Consider the following 23,763-nt stretch of genomic DNA (forward strand, 5'->3'; position numbering starts at 1 on the left):
CTCTTCACCTTCAAACTAATCACCTACCAGATCTCTCTCCTATCCTGCACCGGGCCACCCCCTTCTCTGCAACCCATTCTGCGCAACCCCATCACCCCTGCCCCTGTCGCTCCTGTACCCCCACTGCAAACCCTAAAACCCAAATGTTGAATGTGGGTACCGACCACCGTCTGTTATGTTTCAATTTTGATTCCTTCCTCCCTGATATGTTTCATTGCTTCTCTCTCAAGACCTTTCTTTCTAATGGAACTAGCACCATCTCTGCTGGTGAATCTATCTCTGAACCAGCTGGGAACTTCAAATTGGGATTTTTCACAACAAATAATAACTCTTAGAACTACTACATAGGCATGTGGTACAGAAAAATCTCAGAAAGTTTGGGAGGCAAACTGAGGTAAATCCATCAGTTAAGTCTTCTTCACAACTGAAACTCCTAGAGGATGGCAATCTAGTTCTCCTCGACTCATCCAAGACACATATTTGGTCTACAAATTTGACCTCCATAACCTTGAATTTTTTGGAGGCAGAGCTTCTTGACTCTGGAAATCTGATTTTGAGACACAATTTAAACTCCTCTGCTTTCATTTGGTAGTGTTTTTTTATCACCAATAGTTCATGGATCCTTGCTTCATGGAAGAATTCAGAGGATCCTGCTCTTCTTCTCTTGTGGCTGGATCCCATTGGTTGCAATCTGTATTTTCTATTGTGGAATAGATTCAAAGGTACTGGACTAGTGGGTCTTGGAATGGGCATATTTTCTATTATGTAATAGATCTCAAGAATTGAAATGCTGATTTGCAGATAGGGACTGCGGTTGGGAGTGGAGGGAGGGCGGGGAAGAGGGGGGGTGCTAGGAATTGCAGCGGCGTGATGGGATTGGGTGAGAGAAATGTAGGTGTGGAGGAAGAAGAAGAAGACGACCATATTAGAAAGATTCTATCCTTAAAATTGGAACTACCAAATGGATTTTCCTTGGAATTATTTTAATTGATGCAACAGAACAAAATCAATTTATTGATAAAAAAAACTAAAATATTCTAAGAAATCAATGTGGAATAGAAACCCAGCCTTATAAAACAAGGAATGCTGTAAAGAGATTCGTAGCAGTGCGACTCAGGGAATCCTTTAATACAAAAATCACACGGAGCATGTAAAAAGATGGAAAAGGAAAATTTTCTTGTAAAACAGGATTTTCCATTGTTTGTTTTAATGCAAAATGACAAAAATACTTTGAAAAAGTAAGAAAATTTTACATGGAGGAAAATTTTTATGCAAAATATCATTTGCATAGAAACTTTTACAATAAAACAAATAGGAAGCATAATAAAATATGCAAGTACAGTAAAAGGAAAATGGAAAGCCTATACAGTAAAGGGAAAATAGACCTTGTACAGTTCTTGTACCCTAATAATACAGCAAGACTTTGCAGTCGGATTTTGTATCATCTCATGGTGCAATTGGCAGCATCATCAACGTAACTTGTATTGGTAAATGCTCCCAATAAATTGAGAAACCTCCATGCTTGGTTGTGGGGTTCCTTGTTAGTCGAAACACTTGATACACCGGAAGAAACAATATCAAGCCACAAGCCACATGAAGAAGGTTGACCAAAGCGTAAGTGAAATCGAAGCTAATCCATAGGCCCATAGCATAATAACAGAACATTCTTTCTCACCAGCACCAAAGAATTGAGTAATCGTTCCTGTCAATTCCATACAAAAGCTCAAATCAGAACTGAGAAAGAACATGATTTAAAATTTAAAACGGACACCTCATTACACTCTTCACAATTCCCCATGTCAAACACTAACCAAAACATGTGTTCTTAAACATTAAATCACCTAATTCTTGACCAACAGTTTTGATCAAATACTTATAGACAACTATACACACACACACACACACATGGATTTAGTTTTTTCAAGGACAATACTCTCAAGTGAGATTTTAGCCCAGGTTTAGAGTGAAGCTATTCATCCATCATGATTTGACACTATGATGGACTCCTGGAATAGTGAATGTCATCATTGACTCCTACCCCTGCAAAGTTGAAACTGCGCACCCTTCCCCAGCCCAAAATCATGTGCCAATAATCCCTTGTTCTTTCATTTTTTTTGGTGAAATAGTAAAAACTTCGTTTTTACCACAATACCCCAATAGTTAGGAAAAACAACTCTAGGCTGTACATCTTTTGAAAGTAAACCGATTGAATGGATGTAACATTTTAACCTTTGGGTTGGATCATTGTCATTCGTGTAGCATTTTAAATCATGGCAACTACTAAGCTTCATTAGATCAACAGTTATTATCATTGAAATCATTCATTTGAACCTTCATGACATGATTGGATCATTTAATTGCATGGTTGATGCTTTTGATGGTCTAATCATAGATCATGCAGACCATCATGTTTATCATGATCAAAATCAAAGCCTGAAAAAATTTTAAATTATGCGATTGAATGGCATGCTTTTTATTAAAATCTTTTAGAAGCTTTTAATGGTCTTATATCTTAAATCAGACCATAAAATCGTGTTCATCATGATTTAAAATGCTAGATGAATGGACTTGATCCAAATCAAGTATTTAAACAAGCTAAAACAAGATGGTTAAATCATGTCCTTCCAATTAGAATCTTTCATATGCTTTTGATGTTTACCATGATTGAAAATGCTAAATGAATGACCATGATCTAGTACAAAAGTTTCAAAAGTATACAACAACAACTCAGCCTTATCCCAACTAATGGGGTCAGCAAAAATTTCAAAAGTATAAAAATGTTAAAACATGATGGTTGAATTGTATATTTGTATCCTTTTAGTTGGTATCGTTTAAAAGATAAGTCAGTAGTTGGTTATTTTAGCATCAGTTTAGGCCAATACCATTTGTGCTTGAATATTAAGTAACCCCTAATGTTAGGAACCTATGGAGTAATTTTCCTTCCCCCCCCCCCCCCCATCCCTTTTCCATACAGTAGTTCAATAGTAGTGCTCTGGTGTTCAGTTACTATTAATGCACAGAAAACTAGAATTAAGCATGCTGCGACTTCCAAATGAGCATCCTGCTGTTTTTGTTATCAAATTGCAATATGCATGTTTGATGTTCCTAGTATGGAAACCGATCTAATGTTACGATTCTAAAAGTCTGACCCCTGCTTCCTAAGCCATAAAAAGCATTTAATATGATTGTGGAATCCCTACAATCTAATCCCGAGTCACTCTAAATGATCAGAACTCCAATGTGCACATGGAGCTCTGAATTTACTGATCCTAGGAAAATATATGGCTATTAATCCACACCCCCCCCCCCCCCCCCGGCGGAAAAAAAAAGAGGGAGGGACAGAACTGGAATAAGCTGACAATGGACTTTTAGATTTGGGATTTTCTTATTGACACCCCTCAAGGTGTCAAAATAATTTGCAACCTTACTTAGAAGCCGTTTTAGTATGACACAATTTTCTTTCCAATGAGGGTAATAGTGTCATTTCATATGGGTACTAGAATAATGTGCATGACACTAAAACTTTTTGATAATGGCATAATGATATGTCACATATTTTTGAAAACCCTTTTATACTCCCATCTTAAAAACCTTTTAAGAATAAGAAAAGGGGCAATTAAAAGGTGTCAAGTTGTAAACACCTATAGAAGTGTCATTCAGACACTCCCTTGAAATTTTAATCAGACCTTCCCATTTACAGACAAACACCAGAGAACAAGGTTGATGACAAAAGAAGATGCACACTAGAGTTGGCAGCTTGAATGATAATAAATTGGCATACCTATGTTCAATGCTGGCGGGACTGCAAAGTGAAGAAGAAGAAAAAACATATACAATGGATCTGGGTGCACCAGGCCAAAATGCAATGCCCCTTTAATAATGAGGATGCCCAACAGCGGGAATGCAATATAACGAACTACTATGATCCCAACAAGAAGGGATGCATGAACATCCGATCCTTTTAAACCTGAATGGCAATGCAAGTGTCAGAAAAAATCTTGCTTTAACAGAATTGGACAAAAATTCACCAAGAAACTATCTCCCTTAAAATCCACAGAAAGTTCAATATCAAAATCAGTTATTACCTCTAAGAAGGTTTCCTCCCATTATCAAGGTGATAGCCGGGATGGCTCCCTCACTGCAAACCAAAATGGGAAAGGCGTGAATAACAATGATTTCTGACTTATTAATCAGTTGCACAAATATTTGTGTAATCCAAGTTACACATGACAAAACATGGAATCAGACTGGTGTGAACAATGAAGCAAGAGGTCTGCCTAGCTCAGATAGAACATAGCACCAAAACCATTCAATAGGGTTTAGCCATCCATTCAAGAATAGGAGTATGGACCTGAAAGGTGCTTTAGTGGTTTGAAAAATAACCATTACATGATTAGAAGCATCAGGATCTCCAGCTCGTATAGCTGTTCAACCGCCATCCATTTGAGCATTGCATGTACACAATGTCCTCAAGTCTGGAATGATCAATGGGTCAGTCATCCACTGGGTATAGCATTAAGGGGCATAAAATCTGTAGTTCCTTAATGGACATGAAAAAATTACCATTGAAAACTTCATTCAAAGATGGTTTAGTAGTTTGAAAATAAGTGAAATGAGGCACAGTATGAAATTTAGAATTTCCCCATAGATACTAGTAATAGAGATTGAACTCAAAACACCATTTGTTGACATTGAAACAAAAGAGCCTTTAAAAATTTTTAGAAAACGATTTATATAACATCCAACCATGTGTGAAAAATACAATACCCAAAATAAAAAATATATCTTCCTCACTTAATGTAGAACCAGCTATATAGTTTACAGATTTTTCAAACACCATCTTTCTAAGAGTTGGACATCCATGAAATGATCTTGACAAGGTGATAAGTTGGGAATGTGTACAGTTTAGCATCAAGGAGCCAAGGGCAGAAATTCTCTGATACATTTTTTTCGGGAGGAGGGTGAGTTGGGGGAATTCTTCGGAGTTATGCCGATTGCAAATTTAAACTGAACAGATATGATCTTAGAGCTTAGGCATGAGTAATCTAAACCAGAAGAAACTTTTATATGAGGATCTTAGGAATGAGTTTTCAGTAGGCTGTATACCCAAGCAAAGAAACTGAATCTTCAATGACACGAAGAGGAGCATTTTCACCAATCATTAGCCTTTGGATTTGAGGGACTGCTCCGACAAAAAACCCAACAATCTACATAGAATAAATAAAGAAGTTTAGTCAGTGGAACAGTCATGAAGACATTTTCAGTTGCATTTTCATTCATTCACGATGAAATCTTGTTTAAAAAGGAACTCTAATAAACCGTAAGTAAGAATAAGTGAAGAAAGGCGGGGAATCTAGAATAAGTCTGAAGTCAAAGTGTTTTTTATACAAATTCATGTCCTACTAAAAGGATAGATGTCCCTCAATACATATTTTACATATTACTTCTTGTTGTTTAGGATGAAATGTGGCATATGTTCCTATAAGTTGGATATGATACTCCCTGATAGGAGGAACTTCCAAAACTTTCCTCCTATACAACACCAATGGATAGCTATCTGACCAGGCCTACTTTGAACCAAAAGATCTTTTAGGTGGTACTTAGCCTAACTCATGCATCTTGCTATATGTATAAGCTACTTGAGTCTATACTAGCAGTAATCAATCTCTGTTCAAGAAAACAACTAGCTACTGAAGAAAAACATTAAGCATGATAATCATACCGCTGCAATGGTAGAAGGTACCAATAATGTCTTCAAGCTGAGCTTTTCAGAAAACATCTTTAAATATTGTCCAAACTTAACTGAAATCGGAACCTGTCATAAAAAATGCGAAAAAAATTCAATTCAATTATCTCTCCCAACCTTGTCATGATTGATCATGTAATACTGGAAACTTGAGTGGAAATGTGCATATTGCTGTTAAACTCCAGGAGCTATCTTTGCATATATCCAATCACGAACAACACAAATCTAACTTCTCGTACCAATTTTCTCTCCAAGAAATAGGTTAGAGTAGTGCCTGACTGGGTTTTCAATGGACTGTAACAGTTGCCTTTCCCGAGTCCAGATTCCATGTTTTATATATCTAGTGTTCCTTGGAATCATGAGTAGAATGATCAGAAACATAGAGAATGGGTTCTTTAATAATATAGCACCGGTCTAGAAAATAACTTTGTTATCAATGGGGAGACCGAAGACCCCATTGAACAGTTGTTTAGATTTGGTAATGTCTTACTTAAAATTTCCCTTCAAAGTTAGAAGGTGAGTTCTGAAACAATAAATTTTAAGGATACAACTGATTCTGAGTTTCATTTTCTTTCTAACATCTCCTATTCATTTACTGTATTATGTGGGATGCCAACTAAGAAGAAATACGTCAGACTCATTGGTCACCTAGATTGCTCTGAAATGCAAACCTGTTACCCAAGTACATTTTTTCATTTTCCATTTCTTACTTTTCTTATCTCATTTCTTCATTTTTATTCTTCATTCCTCATACTTTCCTTTCCCTTTGTGTGGATCTCAGTTTTCCCTACTTTGTTTTGAAAGGATCCATGTTGCCAACCCCATTTAGTTGGGATAAGGCTGAGTTGTTACCCAAGTACATGGGTAAACAAAAAAATTAATTTACAGTTTCCACACATTTTGAAACCTCCTTGATAACGAGAAGGATCAACTAGATTGATCTTTTTTGTTACCAACCCCTCCCAAGGCGGGATGCTCCTTGAGTCAACATGGACACAAACATCAGGTGAAGGACAGGAAAGAAAAAAATAAAAGGGAAAAGAGAGAGGGGAAAGGGAAATTCATTGTAGTAATGGTAAAGCAGGAAATAACCTGTTGCCTTGCCCCTAATGAGGTGCATGGCAGTGCAAAATGGTCTACCCGGTTCTCCGAGACTGGTAAATCCTTTGAAAGTAGTGGCTCTGAGCTACTCCCATTGAGTACCCTCGAAGGTTCTTCTGAGAAGTTACTTGTGGAGTCATCAATCCCTTCAGTGGACTTACTTGAAGATACCCGCACAAGATTGTACACATACGACCACAAAAAAATGGCTCCAATCTGAATTATCACAATAAGAACCAAAACACAGGTTGAAATGAGTTTGGCTGGAGTCAACGGCTGCAAGAATACTACCAAATTTAGTTTCTGGATACACACAAATTTAGTTACTGATCCATATGATTTATGTATACATTCGATGTACATTATAACAATGAAATGATTTTCAAATGTCTTCTGTTATGGATCGGTATGCATATGTGCATTTGTGGGTATGTAGAAAGAGAAGAAAGTAAGAAATTACAAAATTTTGGTTTTTGATGTGACAGACACGAGTTACTTCTCCTTGATCCTAATAAAATGCATTGGCCCAACTATGAAATGAATGTCAAATCAGCCATCTTTAAGCTTGTCAATGCCCAGTGGTCATGTTGCTTAACTGTCTGGTCACAAAGTTATAGGAAAAGAAATTTTCAATGCCCACAAAAAATAGGAGAGGTGGCTAGAGTCAGCTGATACATCAAAAGTTCAAACTTTCTAATTGGTAAGAATCTGCAGGTTATACCCATCCAAAGGGTGTCCAACCAAATGAACAGCTGGTCAATGAAGAGGATAACTTGCTAATTGTATAAAGGGAGGGGATAACAAAAGATTTTGAGATCTTCACAACAATAAGCATTTTCTACATCTTTACCAAGGATAGTACAAATTATAGAACACATCATTAGTCAATAAAGAGTAATAGATAGTAAAAGTTCAATAAATTATTAATTTCACTTATTTTTGCCAAAGATTATCTGTTTTGGTGCTGGAAGACTTAGAGCCTATAGTTACAGGGCTTTTAGCCATATGTAGAGGTGACATGGCAGATCAAGACCATTCTTATTTCAGGGATCGTGTAGATTAGCCACATCTACAACTCTCTTGTCAATTTCAGTCACCAGCCTTGTGACCCACCTCATTTTGCACTTCTCATCATAATAGCCCATCGATATTCTTATTTTTACATAAAATAAAGTAAGAAATAGAAAGATATAAAAATTACGAAATTAGGGAAAAAATATAATACAACTAATGCACCATTGAAACATTAGGCGAACTAGAATCATTCTCTAGTATTATTAAAGAAAGAACTAGCTCTATTTTCTTCACGATTTAGTTTCTTTCAGAATGCTATACAGATTGTTCACTCTTTTACACTCATATGAGCAACTTTGTCATTGGAAACCTTTCAGAGTTGCAATATCAAAGAACACATGTTAGGTGAGCTTCGTATATTTCATAATAATTATACACTTATCATCCCGAATCAAATTTTGGAAATTTAAATCCCAGAAAGCTATTTCTAAGAATTGTAAGAAATTTACCGCCATAGAAAGTGAAGAATAAGCCAGTCCATTTGTATTACAGACATCAGGATCTCCAAATGGGCTGCCTTTCTCACTACAGACTGCTGGGATGATGATCATAAACATAGGCCCCATATTTCCTGTTTCAATCAGAGGGGGGGGGGTGGAAAAAATATGAGGTGGCACACAATGTAGTAATCCAACGGGACAAAAATTTCATAATGACTGGCAGCATGGCATGCCCTACCCACACAGTTCACCATTCACATAGCAGACATAGGTGGTTGCAGTGCTAAACTTCAAGATTCTATAGCCCCAAAATCAAGTAGTCACTTGAATTGGAGAATCCCAAAATTGTACACGAACACTGGTAGCAATGGACATACAAATAAAACCTTCCAATTCTTCTGTTTAATCATGTTCCGAGGAACTCAACATGGGATTAAATCACATGGGTGAGTATACAGAATTAACAGAAAAATTTAAGGAATCATACAAAAAATTACCTGCAGCACAGCAACCCAAGATAAGGCCCCTTAGATGCGAAGGAGGTCTACTGATTTGTATAAGCACCCATCCAAGTGCGGAACCAAGGAGATATGTAATTAAAACATTTAAAGGAACAAACCACCTACACATTACCAAAAATTATCAGAGAGAGAGAGAGAGATCCATCTACAAGTGAATCAGACATAGTAAGTTTCATCTTAACTTGTATGGAAGTTGTAAACAGGATCAGAAGAAACTCACAACTTAATCATGCTTTCATATGTTATTGTTTTTGCAAGGTCGGCAGCCACAAGTGCCGGAAAAAATACGAAGAACACAACCTGTTCACAAGGAAAGTTAATTAGCTTTCAAATAAAAAGTATCAATCTATTTTAGAAGTGAAGGTATCAGAAACAAAAATCCCCACACAAATCTATCTCAGACACTACAAAAGACTATGTTCAAGTTAAAATAGGTTCCTCAAACATTGGCCCAATAATTGTACAGTGGTTCCCTGCAGCAATCTTCTCTCGTCTATCAAATTCAAACAGCTGGGGAATATGACTGATACTTTACAAACTTACCTACATAGCTCGGATGAAGAAACAACTCATAAGCCTTATCACCATTAGTTTGACACCAGTTCTGAAATTGCATGTTGCAAAAGGAACAATGGAGGACAAAGTTGATCAACCCAGTTTAAAGGGTTCAATCAGTTCACCCCTGCACAGAGGTTTTTCTAAAATGGAAAAAGGGTTGCAGCATTATGGGGCTCATTCTTTGGCAGAATAAGTGGCACAACCAAAGGGTACTGGCTTCAGCAGCTGGGGCCTGGGATTGTTTTATGTAACAAGTCCATATTTCATTCTATTTTCACCAAATTGTAGATGCTAAACATAGTAGTTAGAAAATCTTCTATATCTAATTGTCGTTGTTTAATTGGTGATGAGAATTTGGAGCCAAAGGTATGTGTCACAGGCAGACAAAAGGACAGAGAGAGAGAGAGAGGGACAAAGGGAAGTCCTGGAATTTCAAACTAGATGTAGCAAGCCTGTCAGTTATCCCAGGATGTTTATTACTTGGTTGAAATCCATGGACAAATCAAGTTGATACTTAATCTTAATCATTCACACATCATGCAAGCAGGGATGTGTGTGTGTGTGTGATTACAAAATGCAATTCCAAGAGGTGGTCCACTGCTTGAATGATCTTGAATAGTCCATAGATGAACAAATATATGAGACCACATATAACATTGGAATTTGGAAGGGACAAGAAAGACAATATCTTCACCCCAAGTTTATGTTAGAGGAACAAAATTAATTGCAGATAGAAACCCCCCATGATCCATGTTATATTTCTTCTTGCAACCCCCCCCCCCCCAGGATGAATAAGCTGCAAATGTTGAGATACAGAGATTGAAGACCAGAACTTATGAATTATACTACCAATTTATCAGTTTTTCAGTAGAATTATTGAACGACTAGATGCAACCTTGTAAAAAAATATATATGATGCAGGAACTAAGAACTCACTCTATTCATATGCTTCCTTGCATCCTCTCCCAAAATATTAATGCGGTCCAATGCAAGAAAGGACCCAAGAAGCGTAACTAATAGGACCTTCAGCACTGGAATTGATGCCGTAATGAAGAGATCCAAAATCCCCATGCTGAGAATTCCTTACAAATCTAAAGAGTTTTATCTGTCCAATCCTATACAAGAAAATTTACAAAATAAGTTCTTTATTACAACAAAAAAAAAAAAAGTGCGTACCCAGTGCACGACGCCCCTGCCAGGTCTGGGGAGGGTCATAAGTTTCTTATCATGCACAATCTAAAACCCCAAAAGCACACAACATGAATATTCCAGCTAGGAAGAGAATGCGCTTGATTTATTTGAGGAAAAATAATAATTAACGATTAAACAGGGTTGAGAGGGGAAGAAGCATAATTATGTTTTCTATTAGAGTTCTCTGATAAACTGAATGGCAGCTTGCGAAGAACAGCATTGCACCACCAATCTTCAGTTAAGAAAAATATATAATTTGATAGCTCAACTCCCTCCCTTGGGAAAATTTATATTGTAATTAAGAAACATAGGAGGTTGCCCTTAGGTAGAAGTAGAACACCACCAGACCCTCCTTTTTAATCAGAGATAACTAGAGGTAATATAATTCTGCTGCAGAAGAAGAGTTGGATGGTCTTAAAAGATCTAAATCGACCGTCATTACTTAAATAAAATATCTAAAACTGAAGAAAGAAAGACTCCAAATCCCTGATTCTCGGTTACGTTTAAGATACCGAAACAGAAGTTTCAGTAATCCAACTGGGACTCATTAAATTTAAATCTAAACTTGCAAGAAAACAGCCGAATCAATTTCAAATTTATCAATATCATTTGAATGAATCTTGAGAGCAAGTCCTGCTCAATCAAAAGTCATAATTGGGCAACGACTTCATGTAATCGAATTCATGCAAATAAAGACTGTCGAACAACAATTACGGGAGTTTAAGACCAAAAAAGTTACCAACTGACTCAAGAAATGATTGCCCTTTGAAAATATATGATAAGCTTCGCCTCTTCTCTGCACCAAGACAACAAAGCCCTCGAGTTCTTCCGCGCAGAACTCGAGATGGGTTTCTCGGTGGGTAGATCACTGAGACGTACACCGAAGTCCTTGAAGTCGTTTGAACATTGAAGAAGGTGAAGATAATGTATATCCTGATTGAGAGGAGGAAAGAGAAACCAAAACGTCATTGTTAACGAAGAGTAGAACCTATAGACAGATTCACCCGCACCAGTAAGCTTCGTACGACACAACCTGAATACGATTACTCCATTAATTAATTAGATGATAGAACCGACTACCAAGTGAGGAATTTATAATTTTGTCGTGTTGACTGTTATGGGAAAGCGACGATTTTATTCTTCTTTTTTGGGTATAAATAGCAAAGTGACGAGTTGCTTTGCAGGAACTGAGCAAGAAGCCAAAACGATTTTACTATAATAATCAGAGGAGGGCACCGAAATGACTGCGCCAGAGCAACTTTAAACAGATGGAACTTGGAAGGACAGAACAACTGCAATTTTTTAATTGAATTTCATGGGTTTTTGGATTCTGAATTTACTACACGATTTTGCGTGTTCTTGGTTTTTTCTATTGTGTTAGCCCAACAAATCATCGTTGGACTTCTGCCAAAAGAACTGGAGAAGGGAAGACTAGTTGATCGTTTAGGAATTCGGCTCACCTCCAGCCGTGGCGGGAGGTTGAGGATCTAGTCCAGTAAAAACAGGGGTATTTGAGTCATTTCACATGTTCACGAATTGGGTACGTAATGTTGCAGAGTCATCACCAGAAAGCCAATCCAGATCTTCTACTGTCGAGCTGCCCGGCAAGACCGTGCAACCCAGACACAATGAGGTGTGCAGTGATCACCTTACCCCTTCCCAAACGCTTTGCCCGAATGGGGGTAAGGCAATCATTACATGTCTCACTGTGTCTAAGCTGCAAAGTCCTGCCGGGCAGCTCGGCAATAGAGGATCACCCATGAAGCTTACTGTTCCATTGACAACTCAAGTCAAGAATTCACTCGAAGGATAGTTTTTCTCAACCCATGGCCAATGACATTAATGGAGATGAGATGGGTATCATTATGGAGTAGAAATGATTCAAAGCTTTAACAAGTAAGGGAGTACTGATTGAGAGTGACAACCTTCTCGTCATTAACATCTTAAACAAGGCGGCTGAGGCTATTCCATGGAGGATTACGTCGATTATCAGAATGCTTCTCATTCTTCAAGACCACATGTTTTGGTTCTTTCTCCCCCTCCCCCCTTCTATCAACCTCCTCTTGTATACTGATTCGGTTGGAACAATGTTCCAACGTTAATAAAATCTCTTTATCAAAAAAAATAAAAGATAAAAAATTTAAGAGAGTAATGATGCCTAGATTCATAGGTGAATCCTTCTCTATAAGAAAAGGAAAACTTTTCCCCAACAAAAATTCATAGACATAAATATACAATATGAAAATGTGGATACCTTGTTATTTTCATCCATAGTTTATAATGATGTGCAATCAAGGCATTGAAATTATCATATTAATTTATTAGGGAAAGAGACCACTACCTAATCAAGCACGGTTCTTGCACCTAGACACAGGACCATGTGAAATGATTATCACACCCTTAAGGATTTCTACCTTTTCATAGGTATACAACGATCATTTTGTGTGGCCCTATGTCGACACGTAGAAGCCACACACGACCAACGTTCTTTTTCCTTAATTATTAAAATGTTTTTATCTTATGGTGTTGGAGTCACAATCACTTTATGGCCTCCAATTTGTTATTTAGTTGGTGAGGTATTTTTAATGAGTGGTCCATTGAATCACAAACCCAAATGTCAAATTATATATCACTTTCTATGTGTTGTATTTATTTTAGTAATGCAATATTAAAGCATACTAACCATGTGAAACCTTTTGTTTTTATCTTCTTGATTTTTATCATTTGGGTCCAATCAATATTTGCTTTATTTGCTTTATTGACCAGCTAACTTTTGGTCAAATGATACACAAAAGAAGGAAAAAAAAAGGTTTTCGGGTTGGCTGACCAGAGATTGGATATCATGATCTGGAGCCATCCACCGTGAAAAATGCATTAATATTCTCATGAACAAAATTATTATTATAATACCCACTACCAACATCCAAAAGTCATTATAAAACATCTTCCTATACGATGACGAGAGATTGGTGGGTGTTTCCCTCACCAATGGTGAAAAAAAACTTTCTCCTTTTTCTTATCATAAACACATGTTTATTTACCACACTGTTTGTAAAGGTGTTGATTGTAATCAACTGGTTGGAATGAAAAAACTCATTTTTTGACTCCTATAGGTTGTTGCATTACATTATATTGACTATAATGAAGACATATTCAATTCAAGATAATAATTTATATAACCATAGGACTGTTTCATCTATCACAGCAAATCAATACCCTAAGCACCTTTCCTCCCCTTTTGGAAAATGAAGTTGCCCAAATTGTTGCAGTTGGATTCTGTGCTATCTCATGGTGCAATTGGCAGGCATCATCATCAATTTGTATTGATGAAACGGGAGTTCCTTGCCATTCGAATCACCCGATAGGCCGGAAGAAGCAATATCAAGCCGCAAGCCACATAAAGTAGGTTGACCAAAGGGTGAGTGAAACCGAAGCCAATCCATAGGCCCATAGCAGAATAACAGAGCATTCTCTCTCACCAGAACCGAATAATTGGGTTATTGTTCCTGTCAATTTCATAAAAATTCAAATCAGAACCCAGGAAGAACATGATTTAAAATTTGAATTAATACCCGTGGATTAGAGAAATCTCTTCTTCATTGATGTTGTGATTGGAATTTTGAGTCAACATTACATTCCTACACCCTATTGACGAAATCGAAAATGCCCCACCCCAACACTACACAATGGTAGTATGGTACCAATGGGAGTGGATGTGGAGATTCCCTCCACACCCATGGTGTAGAGTAACTCAGTCCAATTTGCATTTTTTTAAGGACACCTTATTTCCCTCTTCACAGCTTCCCATATAAAACACTAACCTAAATCATCTGATTCTTGACCAACAGTTTTAGCCAAATACTTTTAGGGGGGGCTGTTCTCTATGCCGCAGCGCAGGCTGCGCCCAGGCACATGGAGATGGGCGCAATGACCACCCTACCCCCCTGCACAGGCTGCCCATGTGCCTGGGCGCAACACAAAGAACATTCTCCCTACTTTCAGACACGCTTGAATGTAGCTTTTTCAGGAAGATAAAACTTTTCCATCATTGGTGGAGTTGAGAAATCTCTTCTTTACTAGTGATGTGATCATGTGATTAGATTCTTGAGTTATTATTACAATCCCAGCTCCAATTGATGAAGTCAAAATTATCCCTCCCTAATGCAATCTGATGGTACTAATGGGAGTGGATGTGGAGATTACCTCTATACCCACAATATAGAAAACTCAGTCCTTTTCAAGAAGGATGATACTCTTATTTCTAACGCCCAAAATCGTGAGCCGACGATCCCTTGTTCAATCATTTTTACCAGAAAACCCCAATATAAGTTTATGAAAAAAACAAACCCAAGCTCTATAACTTTTGAAAGTTACCAATTGAAAATATATAGGTTATTATCATAATTTAGCATTTTAAGCTTTGAGTTGGATTATGGTCATTCATTTAGCATTTTAAATCATAACTGCCACTAATTTTCATTACATCGGTTATGACTATTGAAATCATTCATTTGAACCTTCGTGACATGATTGAATCATTGATTGCATGATCAGCTACTTCAGATCATCTAATCATAGATCAAATGGTACCATCATGTGTAATCATGATTTCATAATCAAAATCAAAGGCCAAAATAATTCTAAACTACGATATTGAATGGCATGCTTCTAGTTAAAATATTTTAGAAGCAATTGATGGTCTTATCTTAGATCAGGCTATACCATCGTGTTTGCCATGATTTAAATTGCTAGATGAACAACCATGATCCAAATTCAACAGTTTATATATATATTAAACCATGATGGTTGAATAATGATCTTCCAATTAGAATCTTTCATAAGCTTTTGATGGTTTAATCTTAAACCAGATTAAACCATCAATCTTGCCATATTTAAAAATGCTAAAACATGATGGTTGAATTGTATCCTTTCAGTTGGTATTATTCAAAAGATGTAGAACAATATTGGTAGTTTGGTCTTTCTTCATCAGTTTAGAGTAACACCATTTGTGCTCAAGCACCCCAAATGTCAAGTGTTCAAAGTTAACCCCTCGAAACCCCTAACATTAGCAACCTCAGGTGTAATTTCCTTCTCTTTTTTTTTCTTTTAATACAGTAGTTCAATGGTAGTATGCTCTGGCATTCAGTTACTATTTAGTGCACAGAAAACTGGACTTGAGCATGCTGCGACTTCCAAATGAGCATCCTACTGTGTGTGTTATCAATTTGCAATATGCATGTTTGGTCAGTCCTAACCTTTGAGTTCCTAGTACAGAAGCTGATCTAATGTTAGGATTCTAAAAATCCGACCCTTGCTCCTAAGCCATAAAAACATTTAATATGATTGTCAAATCCCTACAATACCATCCTGAGTCACTCTAAATTATCAAAACTCTGAGGTGCATATGGAGCTCAAAATTTACTGATCCTAAGAAAATATTTGGGACTGTTCCTCGCCCCTCCCCCTCTTTCCCCCCCCCCCCCCAACCCACCAAAAAAAGGGAGGGAGGGGCAAGAGAAAAGAAGAAGAAGAGAACTGGACTACTTTTAATTTTTATCAGAAAGATCATCCCATTCATTGACAGACACAAAACACAGAGAGAAAGGTAAAGATGACAAAAGAAGATGGAAGCACACAAGATTTGGCAGTTTGGACGATAATAATAAATCGGCATACCTATGTTCATTGCTGGCGGGACTGCAAATTGAAGATGAAGAATAAACATATACAATGGATCTGGGTGCACCAGGCCAAAATGTAATGCTCCCTTAATAATGAAGATACCCAACACTGGGAGTATAATATAACGAACTACAATGATCCCAACGATAAGGGATGCATGAATATCTGACCCCTTTAAACCTGAATGACAGTGTAAGTGTCAGAAAATATCTTACTTTAAAAGAGTTGGAAAAAGATTCACCAAGAACCTGTCTCCCTTAATATCCACGGAAAGTTCAATATCAAAATCAGTTATTACCTCTAAGAAGGTTTGCTCCCATTATCAAGATGATAGCTGGGATGGCTCCCTCACTGCAAACCGAAATGAGAGTGAAATGAATAACAATGATTTCTGACTTATCAGGTGCACAAATATTTGTGTCATCCAAGTTATGACAAAACATGGAATTAGATTGGTATGAGCAATGAAGACAAGTGGTCTATTGTACTTCATTTTTAATTTTATTTTTTTGTGTGTGTGGGAGAGGGGGGGGGGGGGAAGGGGGATTCTTTAGAGTTATGTCGATTGCAAATTTAAACTGAACAGATATGATCTTAGAGCTTAACCATGAGTAATCTAAAGCTGAAGAAAAGTATATATGAGGATCTAAGTCCTGAGTATTCAGTAGGCTGTATACCCAAGCAAAGAGGCTGAATCTTCAATGACACGAAGAGGAGCACCTTCACCAATCATTAGCCATCGGATTTGAGGGACTACTCCGATAACAAACCCAACAATCTACAAAGAATAAATAAAGAAGTTCAGTCATTGGAACATTCATGAAGATGTTTTCACTTGCATTTTCTTTAATTTATGATGAAATCTTGTTTAAAAAGGAACTCTACATAAACCAGAGTAAGCAGAAGAGAATAGAAAAGGAGGAATCTAAAATAAGTCTGAAGTCAAAAGTATTTTTATTCAAAAGATAAAGCCAACAAGTTACTGAATAAAAATGTTAAGCATGATAAGCATACCGCTGCAATGGTAGAAGGTGCCAATAATGTCTTCAAGTCGATCTTTTCAGAAAGCATCTTTAAATATTGTCTAAACTTAACTGAAATTGGAACCTGTCATAAAACATGGAAAAAAAATGCAATTCAATTATCTCTCCCAACCTCGTCATGATTGATCATGTAATATTGAAAAATAGAGTGGAAACGTGCATATTTATTTTAATTATATTTGCATTTATCCAATCATGAACAACCCAAATCGAACTTCCCGTTTCAATATTCTCTCCAAGAAATGGGTTAGAGTGATGCTTGACTGGGTTTTCAGTGGAATGTAACATTAGCCTTTCCAGAGTCCAGAATTCCATGTTTTCTAAATCTAGTGTTCATCAGAATCATGAGTAGAATGATCGGAAACATAGAAGGATGAGTTCTGTTAATAATATAGTATGGATCAAGCAAATATCTTTATTATCAATGGGAAGACTGAAGACCCCATTGAAAAGTTGTTTAGATTTGGTAATTTCTTACTTAAAATTTCTTACCAAAATTAGAAGTTGACTTCTGAAACAGTAAATTTTAAGGATATCTGATTCTGAGTTCTGACTTCCATTTTCTTTATAACATTTCCTATTCATTTACCAGGTGACTGCTCTTGTTTCAGCCATGCAGAAGGATGATGAGGTTGATTGTGGCCATCTATCAGGTAGGGGACGCTATTGATTGATCACATGTTTGGTTTACCGTCCTCAGATACACGGCCTATCATTTATCATATTTTTCCTTAATACCAGCCATTAAATGTCAAACTTTAAGTTCAAATGTGTCCAAAGAATAAGGTACTGTTTTAACAAATGACATTGCACTAATGGCTGACAGTAAGCATAGGGAGAGGGTTTCATGGCTAATATACGAAATACATGTTGAATGGCAACTAAGTGGAAATATGTCAGACCCATTGGTCACCTTAGATTGCTCGGGGATGCAAACCTATCACCCAAGTACATAGGTAAACAAAAAAAGTAATTTACAGTTGCCACACATTTTGAAACCTCCTTGATAATGAGAAGGATCAATCTAGATTGATCCTTCTTGCTACCACCATCCTCCCAAGGCAGGATGCTCCTCGAGTCAACATGGACACAAACATCAACGGAGGAAAGGAAAGAAGAAAAGGGAAAAAAAAAAAGAAGGGGGAGAGGGAGGGAAAGGGGAATTCATTGTAATAATGGTAAAGCAGGAAATAACCTGTAATCTTGCATCCAATGAAGTGCATGGAAGTGTAAAATGGTCCGCATGGTTCTCCAAGACTGGTAAATCCTTTGACAGTAGTGGTTCTGTGCAACTCCCATTGAGTACCTTTGAAGTTTCTTCTATAGATTTACTTGTAGAGTCATCAATCCCTTCAATGTCCTTACTTGAATATACCCGCACAATATTGTACACATACGACCACAAATAAATGGCCCCAATCTGAATTATCACAAGAAGAACCAAAACAAAGGCTGAAATAAGTTTGCCTAGAGTCAATGGCTGCAAGAATACTAAAAACTTAGTTCCCAGAAGAAGCACACAAGTTTAGTTATTGTTCCATATGATTTATAAATATTTTATGTACATTCTGCTATGGATCTATATGTATATGTGCATTGGTGGGTATGTAGAAAGAGGAGAAAGTAAGAAATTACAAAATTTTGGTTTTTGATGTGACAGAGATGAGTTCTTTATCCTTGATCCTAATAACATGCACGGGCCCAACTGTGAAATGAACAGAAAATTAGCCGCCTCTAAGTTTGTCATTGCCCAATGGTCACATTGCTTAACTGTCTGCTCACAAAGTCATTGGTAAAGAAATACACTTCAAAGGCTACAAAAACTAGGACTAGCGGCTAGAGTCAGCTGATACATCAAAAGTTCAAACTATCTAATTGGTAAGAATCTGCAGGATATGCCCATCCAAAGGGTGTCCAACCAAACTAACAGCTGGTCAATGCAGAGGATGGCTTGTTAATTGTAGAAAGGGAGGGGATAACAATAGATTTTGAGATCTCCACCACAATAAACACTTATATATCTTTACAAAGAATACTAAAAATTAAAGAACACAATAACCGACAAAAGTAATATATAGTGAAGTTTAATAATATTAAAACTAACTTATTTTGGCCAAAGATTTTCTGTTTTGTTCTGCAGGACTTGGAGCCTGCAGTTACAGGGCTTTTAGCCACATGTAGAGGTGACATGGCAGATCAAGACCATTCTTAGTTTGGCCAATTGATTAACCTGCAATTACCAGCCTCAGGACCCAGCTTATTTTGCAGTTAGTCACAATAGCCCATCAATATTCTTAATTTTACACAAATCATATTAAGAAACTACAAAGATACAAGAATTACGAAATTAGGAAAAATACAAACTAATGTGCCATTAAAACATTAGGTGAACTAGAATCATTTTCAAGTATTATTAAAAAAAAACTAGTATTATTTTCTTCATGATTTTCTACTTACTAGTTTCTTTCAAAATGGTATACAGGTTGTTTACTCTTTTACACTCATGTGAGCAATTTAGTCACTGGAAACCTTTCAGAGTAGCAAAAATTAAAATGCACATGTTAAGTGAGCTTCTTATAATTCATAATAAGCAGATACTTATCATCCCTAATCAATTTTTTGGAAATTTAAATCACAGAAAGCTATATCTAAAAAATGTAAGAAATCTACCGCCATAGAAATTGAAGCATAAGACAGTCCATATGTACTGCAGACATCAGGAGCTCCAAATGGGCTGCCTTTCTCTCTACAGACCGCTGGGACGATGATGATAAGCATAGGCCCCATATTTCCTGTTTCAATCAGGGGAGGAAAAGATGAGGTGACACAAAATGCAGTAATCCAACTGTACAAAATAAAGAATGGCAGTATGGCATGTCCTCCCTACACAGTTCACCATTCACATAGCCAAACTTCAAGATTCTCTAGCACCAAAATCAACGTAGTAATTTGGACCAAGTAGTCACTTGAATTGGAGAAGCTTAAATTGTTACACTAACACTGGCAGCAATGGACATATATAAATAAAACCTTCCAATTCTTCTTTTCAATCATGTTCCGAGGAACTCAACATGGTATTAAATTACAGGGTGAGTCTACAGAATCAACAAACAAATTTAAGAAATCAAACAAAAACTTACCTGCAGCACAGCAACCAAAGATTAGGCCCCTTAAATGGGAAGGAGGTCTACTGATTTTTAAAAGCAACCATCCAAGCACTGAACCAATGAGATATGTCATAAAAATATTCATAGGAAGGAACCACCTACGCATTACCAAAAAATTATTAGAGAGATTCATCTACTAAAAAATGATCAGAGAGAGATTCATCTCCAAGTGAATCAGACATTGTAAGTTTCATCTTGACTTGTATGGACATTGTAAACAGGATTTGAAGAAACTCACAACTTAACCATGCTTTCATATGTTATTGTTTGGGCAAGGTTTGACGCCACAAGAGCCGGAAAAAATACGAAGAATGCAACCTGTTCACCAGTAAAGTATATTAACTTTCAAATAAGAAGAATAAATTCTATTTTAGAAGTGCAAATATTAGAAAACAAAAATCCTCACTCAAATCTTTTACTCTGGCAGTCCAAAAGATATATGACATACTTTACAAACTTGCCTAAATAGATCAGACAACAACAGAAACAACTCAGAAGCCTTATCACCATTAGTTTGAGGCCAGTTCAGAAATTGCATGTTGCAAAAGAAACAACGGAGTACAAAATTGATCAGCCCATTTTAAAGGGCTCACCCAGTTGACCAAATCCCTGCAGAGGTTCTTCTGAAATGGAGGATGGGTTGCAGCATTATGGGACTCATTCTTTGTCAGAATAAACGGCACTATCAAAGGGTACCTGGCTTCAGCAGCTGGGCCTGGGATTGTTTTATGTAATCTTGTTCTATGATTCACTAGTCCATAGTTCATTCTATTTTCACCAAATTGTAGATGCTAAACACAGTAGTCAGAGAATCTTTTAGATCTAATTGTTCTGGTTTAATTGGTGATGAGAGATAAGAGCCAAAGGTATGTGTCACAGAGACAAAAAGACAGAGAGAAACAGAAGCCCTGGAATTTCAAACTAGATGTAGCAAGCCTGTCAGTTAACCCAGGATGTTCATTACCTGGTTGAAAATCCATAGACAAATCAAGTTGATATTACATCTTAATCACTTGAGCCATACACACACACACACACACAGAGACGGGACCATTACAAGATGCAGTTCCAAGAGGTGTCCACTGCTTGAATGATCTTGATTAGTCCATATATGAACAAATATGTGAGACCATATATAACATTGGAAGGGACAAGAAAGACAATCTTTTCACCATAACTCTCTGTTAGAGGAACAAAACTATTGCAGATAGAAACCCCCGATCACCCATGTTATATTTCTTCTTGCACCCCCCCCCCCCCCAAAGGATGAATCATGAAAAAACTGCAAACATGAGATACAAAGTTTGAAGACCAGAACTTATGAATTATACTACCAATTTAACAAATTTTCAGTAGATATTGAATGACTAGATCCAACCTTGTAAAAAAAAAAAAAAAGATGCAGCAACTTAGAACTCACTCTATTCATATGCTTCCTAGCATCATTTCCCATAATATTAATGTGGTCCAATGCGAGAAAGGACCCAAGTGCCGTAACTAATAGGACCTTCAGCACTGGAATTGATGCCGTAATGAAGAGATCCACAATCCCCATGCTGAGAATTCCTTGCTAATCTCAAGAGTTTTCTGTGTCCACTCCTATACAAGAAAATTTATAAAATAAGTTTCTTATATGAACAATCTAAAACATGAATATTCCAGATAGGAAGAGAAAGCCCTTGATTTCTTGAGGAAAAGTAATAATTAAAGATTAAACAGTGTTGAGAGGGAAAGAAGCATAATTATGTTTTCTATTAGAGTTCCCTGATAAATAGCATTGCAGCTTGAGAAGAATAGCATTGCATCTTGAATCTTCAGTCAAGAAAAATATATAATTTGAGAGCTCAACTCCCTCCAGGCAAAATTTATATATTATTGTAATTAAGAAACATAGGATAGGAGGTTGCCTTCAGGTAGAAGTAGAACACCACCACCCCTCTTTTAAAAAAATATATATATATCAGAGATAACTAGAGGTAATACAATGTTGCAGAATCAGAGTTCAATAGTCTTAAAATATCTAAAAATGATTGTCTTGATTGTTTCAAAAATTACTTCAAGGATCTAAAACTGAAGAAACACTGCGAACTCCTGACTCTCGGTTGCATTTAAAATATCTACACAGAAGTTTCAGCAATCCAACTGAGACTTTTCATTAGAGATAAATGGGGAATAAAACAAAACAAATTCATGCAAATAAAGTTTTTCGAGCAACAATTAGTGGAGTAATACCAAAAAGGTACCAACTAGCTCAAGAAGGAATGGCACTTTCAAAATATACGATAAGCTTCCTTTGCAACAAGCCAACAAACCCAGAGATGGTATTGGAAGGGAGTTCAACACCTTCCACGAAGAACTGGAGATGGGTTTCACAGTTTTAGATCACTGAGACTTCTTGAAGTCATTTGAACTTTGAAGGGAAGATAAATAGCAAACAAATTAAGGTCCAGAGTCAAGCCTCGCCGCCTATATCCTGATTCGAAAGGGAAAAGAGAAATCAATTCGAAATTGTCAACAGAGTAGAACCTATCAACAGATTCACCGGCACTAGTTAGCTTCGTAAGACGGAAACATTACGGAAAAGAAAAAGACATTACCATAACTACACATTTATTAATTAGAGGACAAGAACAAATGAATGAAAGCTCCCTCACAGTGTCGCAGATTTATTTATAAGTTTGTCGTGTTTACTGTTATGGCGAAGCTGCGAGTTGCGTGCAGGAAGTAGGAACAGGACAAGAATCCAAAAAAAAAACTATAAAAATCAGAAGGAGAACCGAATGACTGCGCTGGCAACGGAAACAGTCAAAACAGATAAGAACAGAATCACTGCAACTCTTGTCACTCTCACCTTGGGGACTTTTTTCGTCACTTTTCTACCGCCAAGTCCGTAAGCACCAACGTCACCGTTGCGCTTCTACCTACAAGTTACAAGAGAAGATGAGCGAATTGCGTACGTAATCTTTAGAGAGATTCAGCCATGAATCTTCTCTGAACCTCTGAATCACACTCACTGGTCAATCAGCTAGCTCATGATTCCGTGGGGACCAGAACTGAAAATCATGCAATTCATCGCTTTTTTCTACTCTATTTTAAAAGTTAATTCAATTTCCTTGTAATTTCTCCCAATTTTACGGATGATAGATCCAAATTTCACGAATGTTCATGCAATCAAAAACTCAAAACTTACCAAAAAAACAATAAAATTAGTGTATGGGAAAAAATAGATTACAAAATGGA

General features: G+C 36.9%; 2 protein-coding genes across 5 annotated transcripts; both read right to left on the minus strand.

Annotated features, from left to right (window-relative positions):
* Positions 1 to 1,372: 1,372 nt before the first annotated feature.
* On the minus strand, positions 1,373 to 19,294 carry LOC122657885 (protein PIN-LIKES 1-like). Of its 4 annotated transcripts, none has more exons than XM_043852683.1 (11): positions 11,371 to 11,417; positions 10,377 to 10,554; positions 9,103 to 9,182; positions 8,859 to 8,983; positions 8,371 to 8,492; positions 6,839 to 7,063; positions 5,723 to 5,815; positions 5,107 to 5,207; positions 4,086 to 4,138; positions 3,782 to 3,967; positions 1,373 to 1,554 (listed from the first exon to the last, which is right to left on the minus strand). In XM_043852683.1, exons 2-11 carry the CDS (start codon positions 10,509 to 10,511, stop codon positions 1,442 to 1,444), a joined length of 1,233 nt encoding a protein of 410 aa, XP_043708618.1. In that variant the 5' UTR covers positions 10,512 to 10,554; positions 11,371 to 11,417; the 3' UTR covers positions 1,373 to 1,441. The 4 variants fall into 4 exon arrangements, with proteins under 4 accessions (XP_043708618.1, XP_043708617.1, XP_043708616.1 ...); XM_043852682.1 differs by lacking the exon at positions 11,371 to 11,417 and adding an exon at positions 19,285 to 19,294 and having other exon boundaries at positions 1,541 to 1,702; positions 10,377 to 10,555; XM_043852681.1 differs by having other exon boundaries at positions 1,541 to 1,702.
* Positions 13,987 to 22,181, minus strand: LOC122657886 (protein PIN-LIKES 3-like). The gene is made up of 10 exons (XM_043852686.1): positions 21,944 to 22,181; positions 20,762 to 20,841; positions 20,497 to 20,621; positions 20,027 to 20,148; positions 18,552 to 18,776; positions 17,328 to 17,420; positions 16,991 to 17,091; positions 16,612 to 16,664; positions 16,308 to 16,493; positions 13,987 to 14,137 (listed from the first exon to the last, which is right to left on the minus strand). The coding sequence occupies exons 1-10, from the start codon at positions 22,076 to 22,078 to the stop codon at positions 14,013 to 14,015; spliced, it is 1,245 nt and encodes a 414-aa protein (XP_043708621.1). The 5' UTR covers positions 22,079 to 22,181; the 3' UTR covers positions 13,987 to 14,012.
* Positions 22,182 to 23,763: the final 1,582 nt, after the last annotated feature.

Source organism: Telopea speciosissima, chromosome 4 (genome assembly GCF_018873765.1).
Source record: "Telopea speciosissima isolate NSW1024214 ecotype Mountain lineage chromosome 4, Tspe_v1, whole genome shotgun sequence".
NCBI lineage: Eukaryota > Viridiplantae > Streptophyta > Magnoliopsida > Proteales > Proteaceae > Telopea > Telopea speciosissima.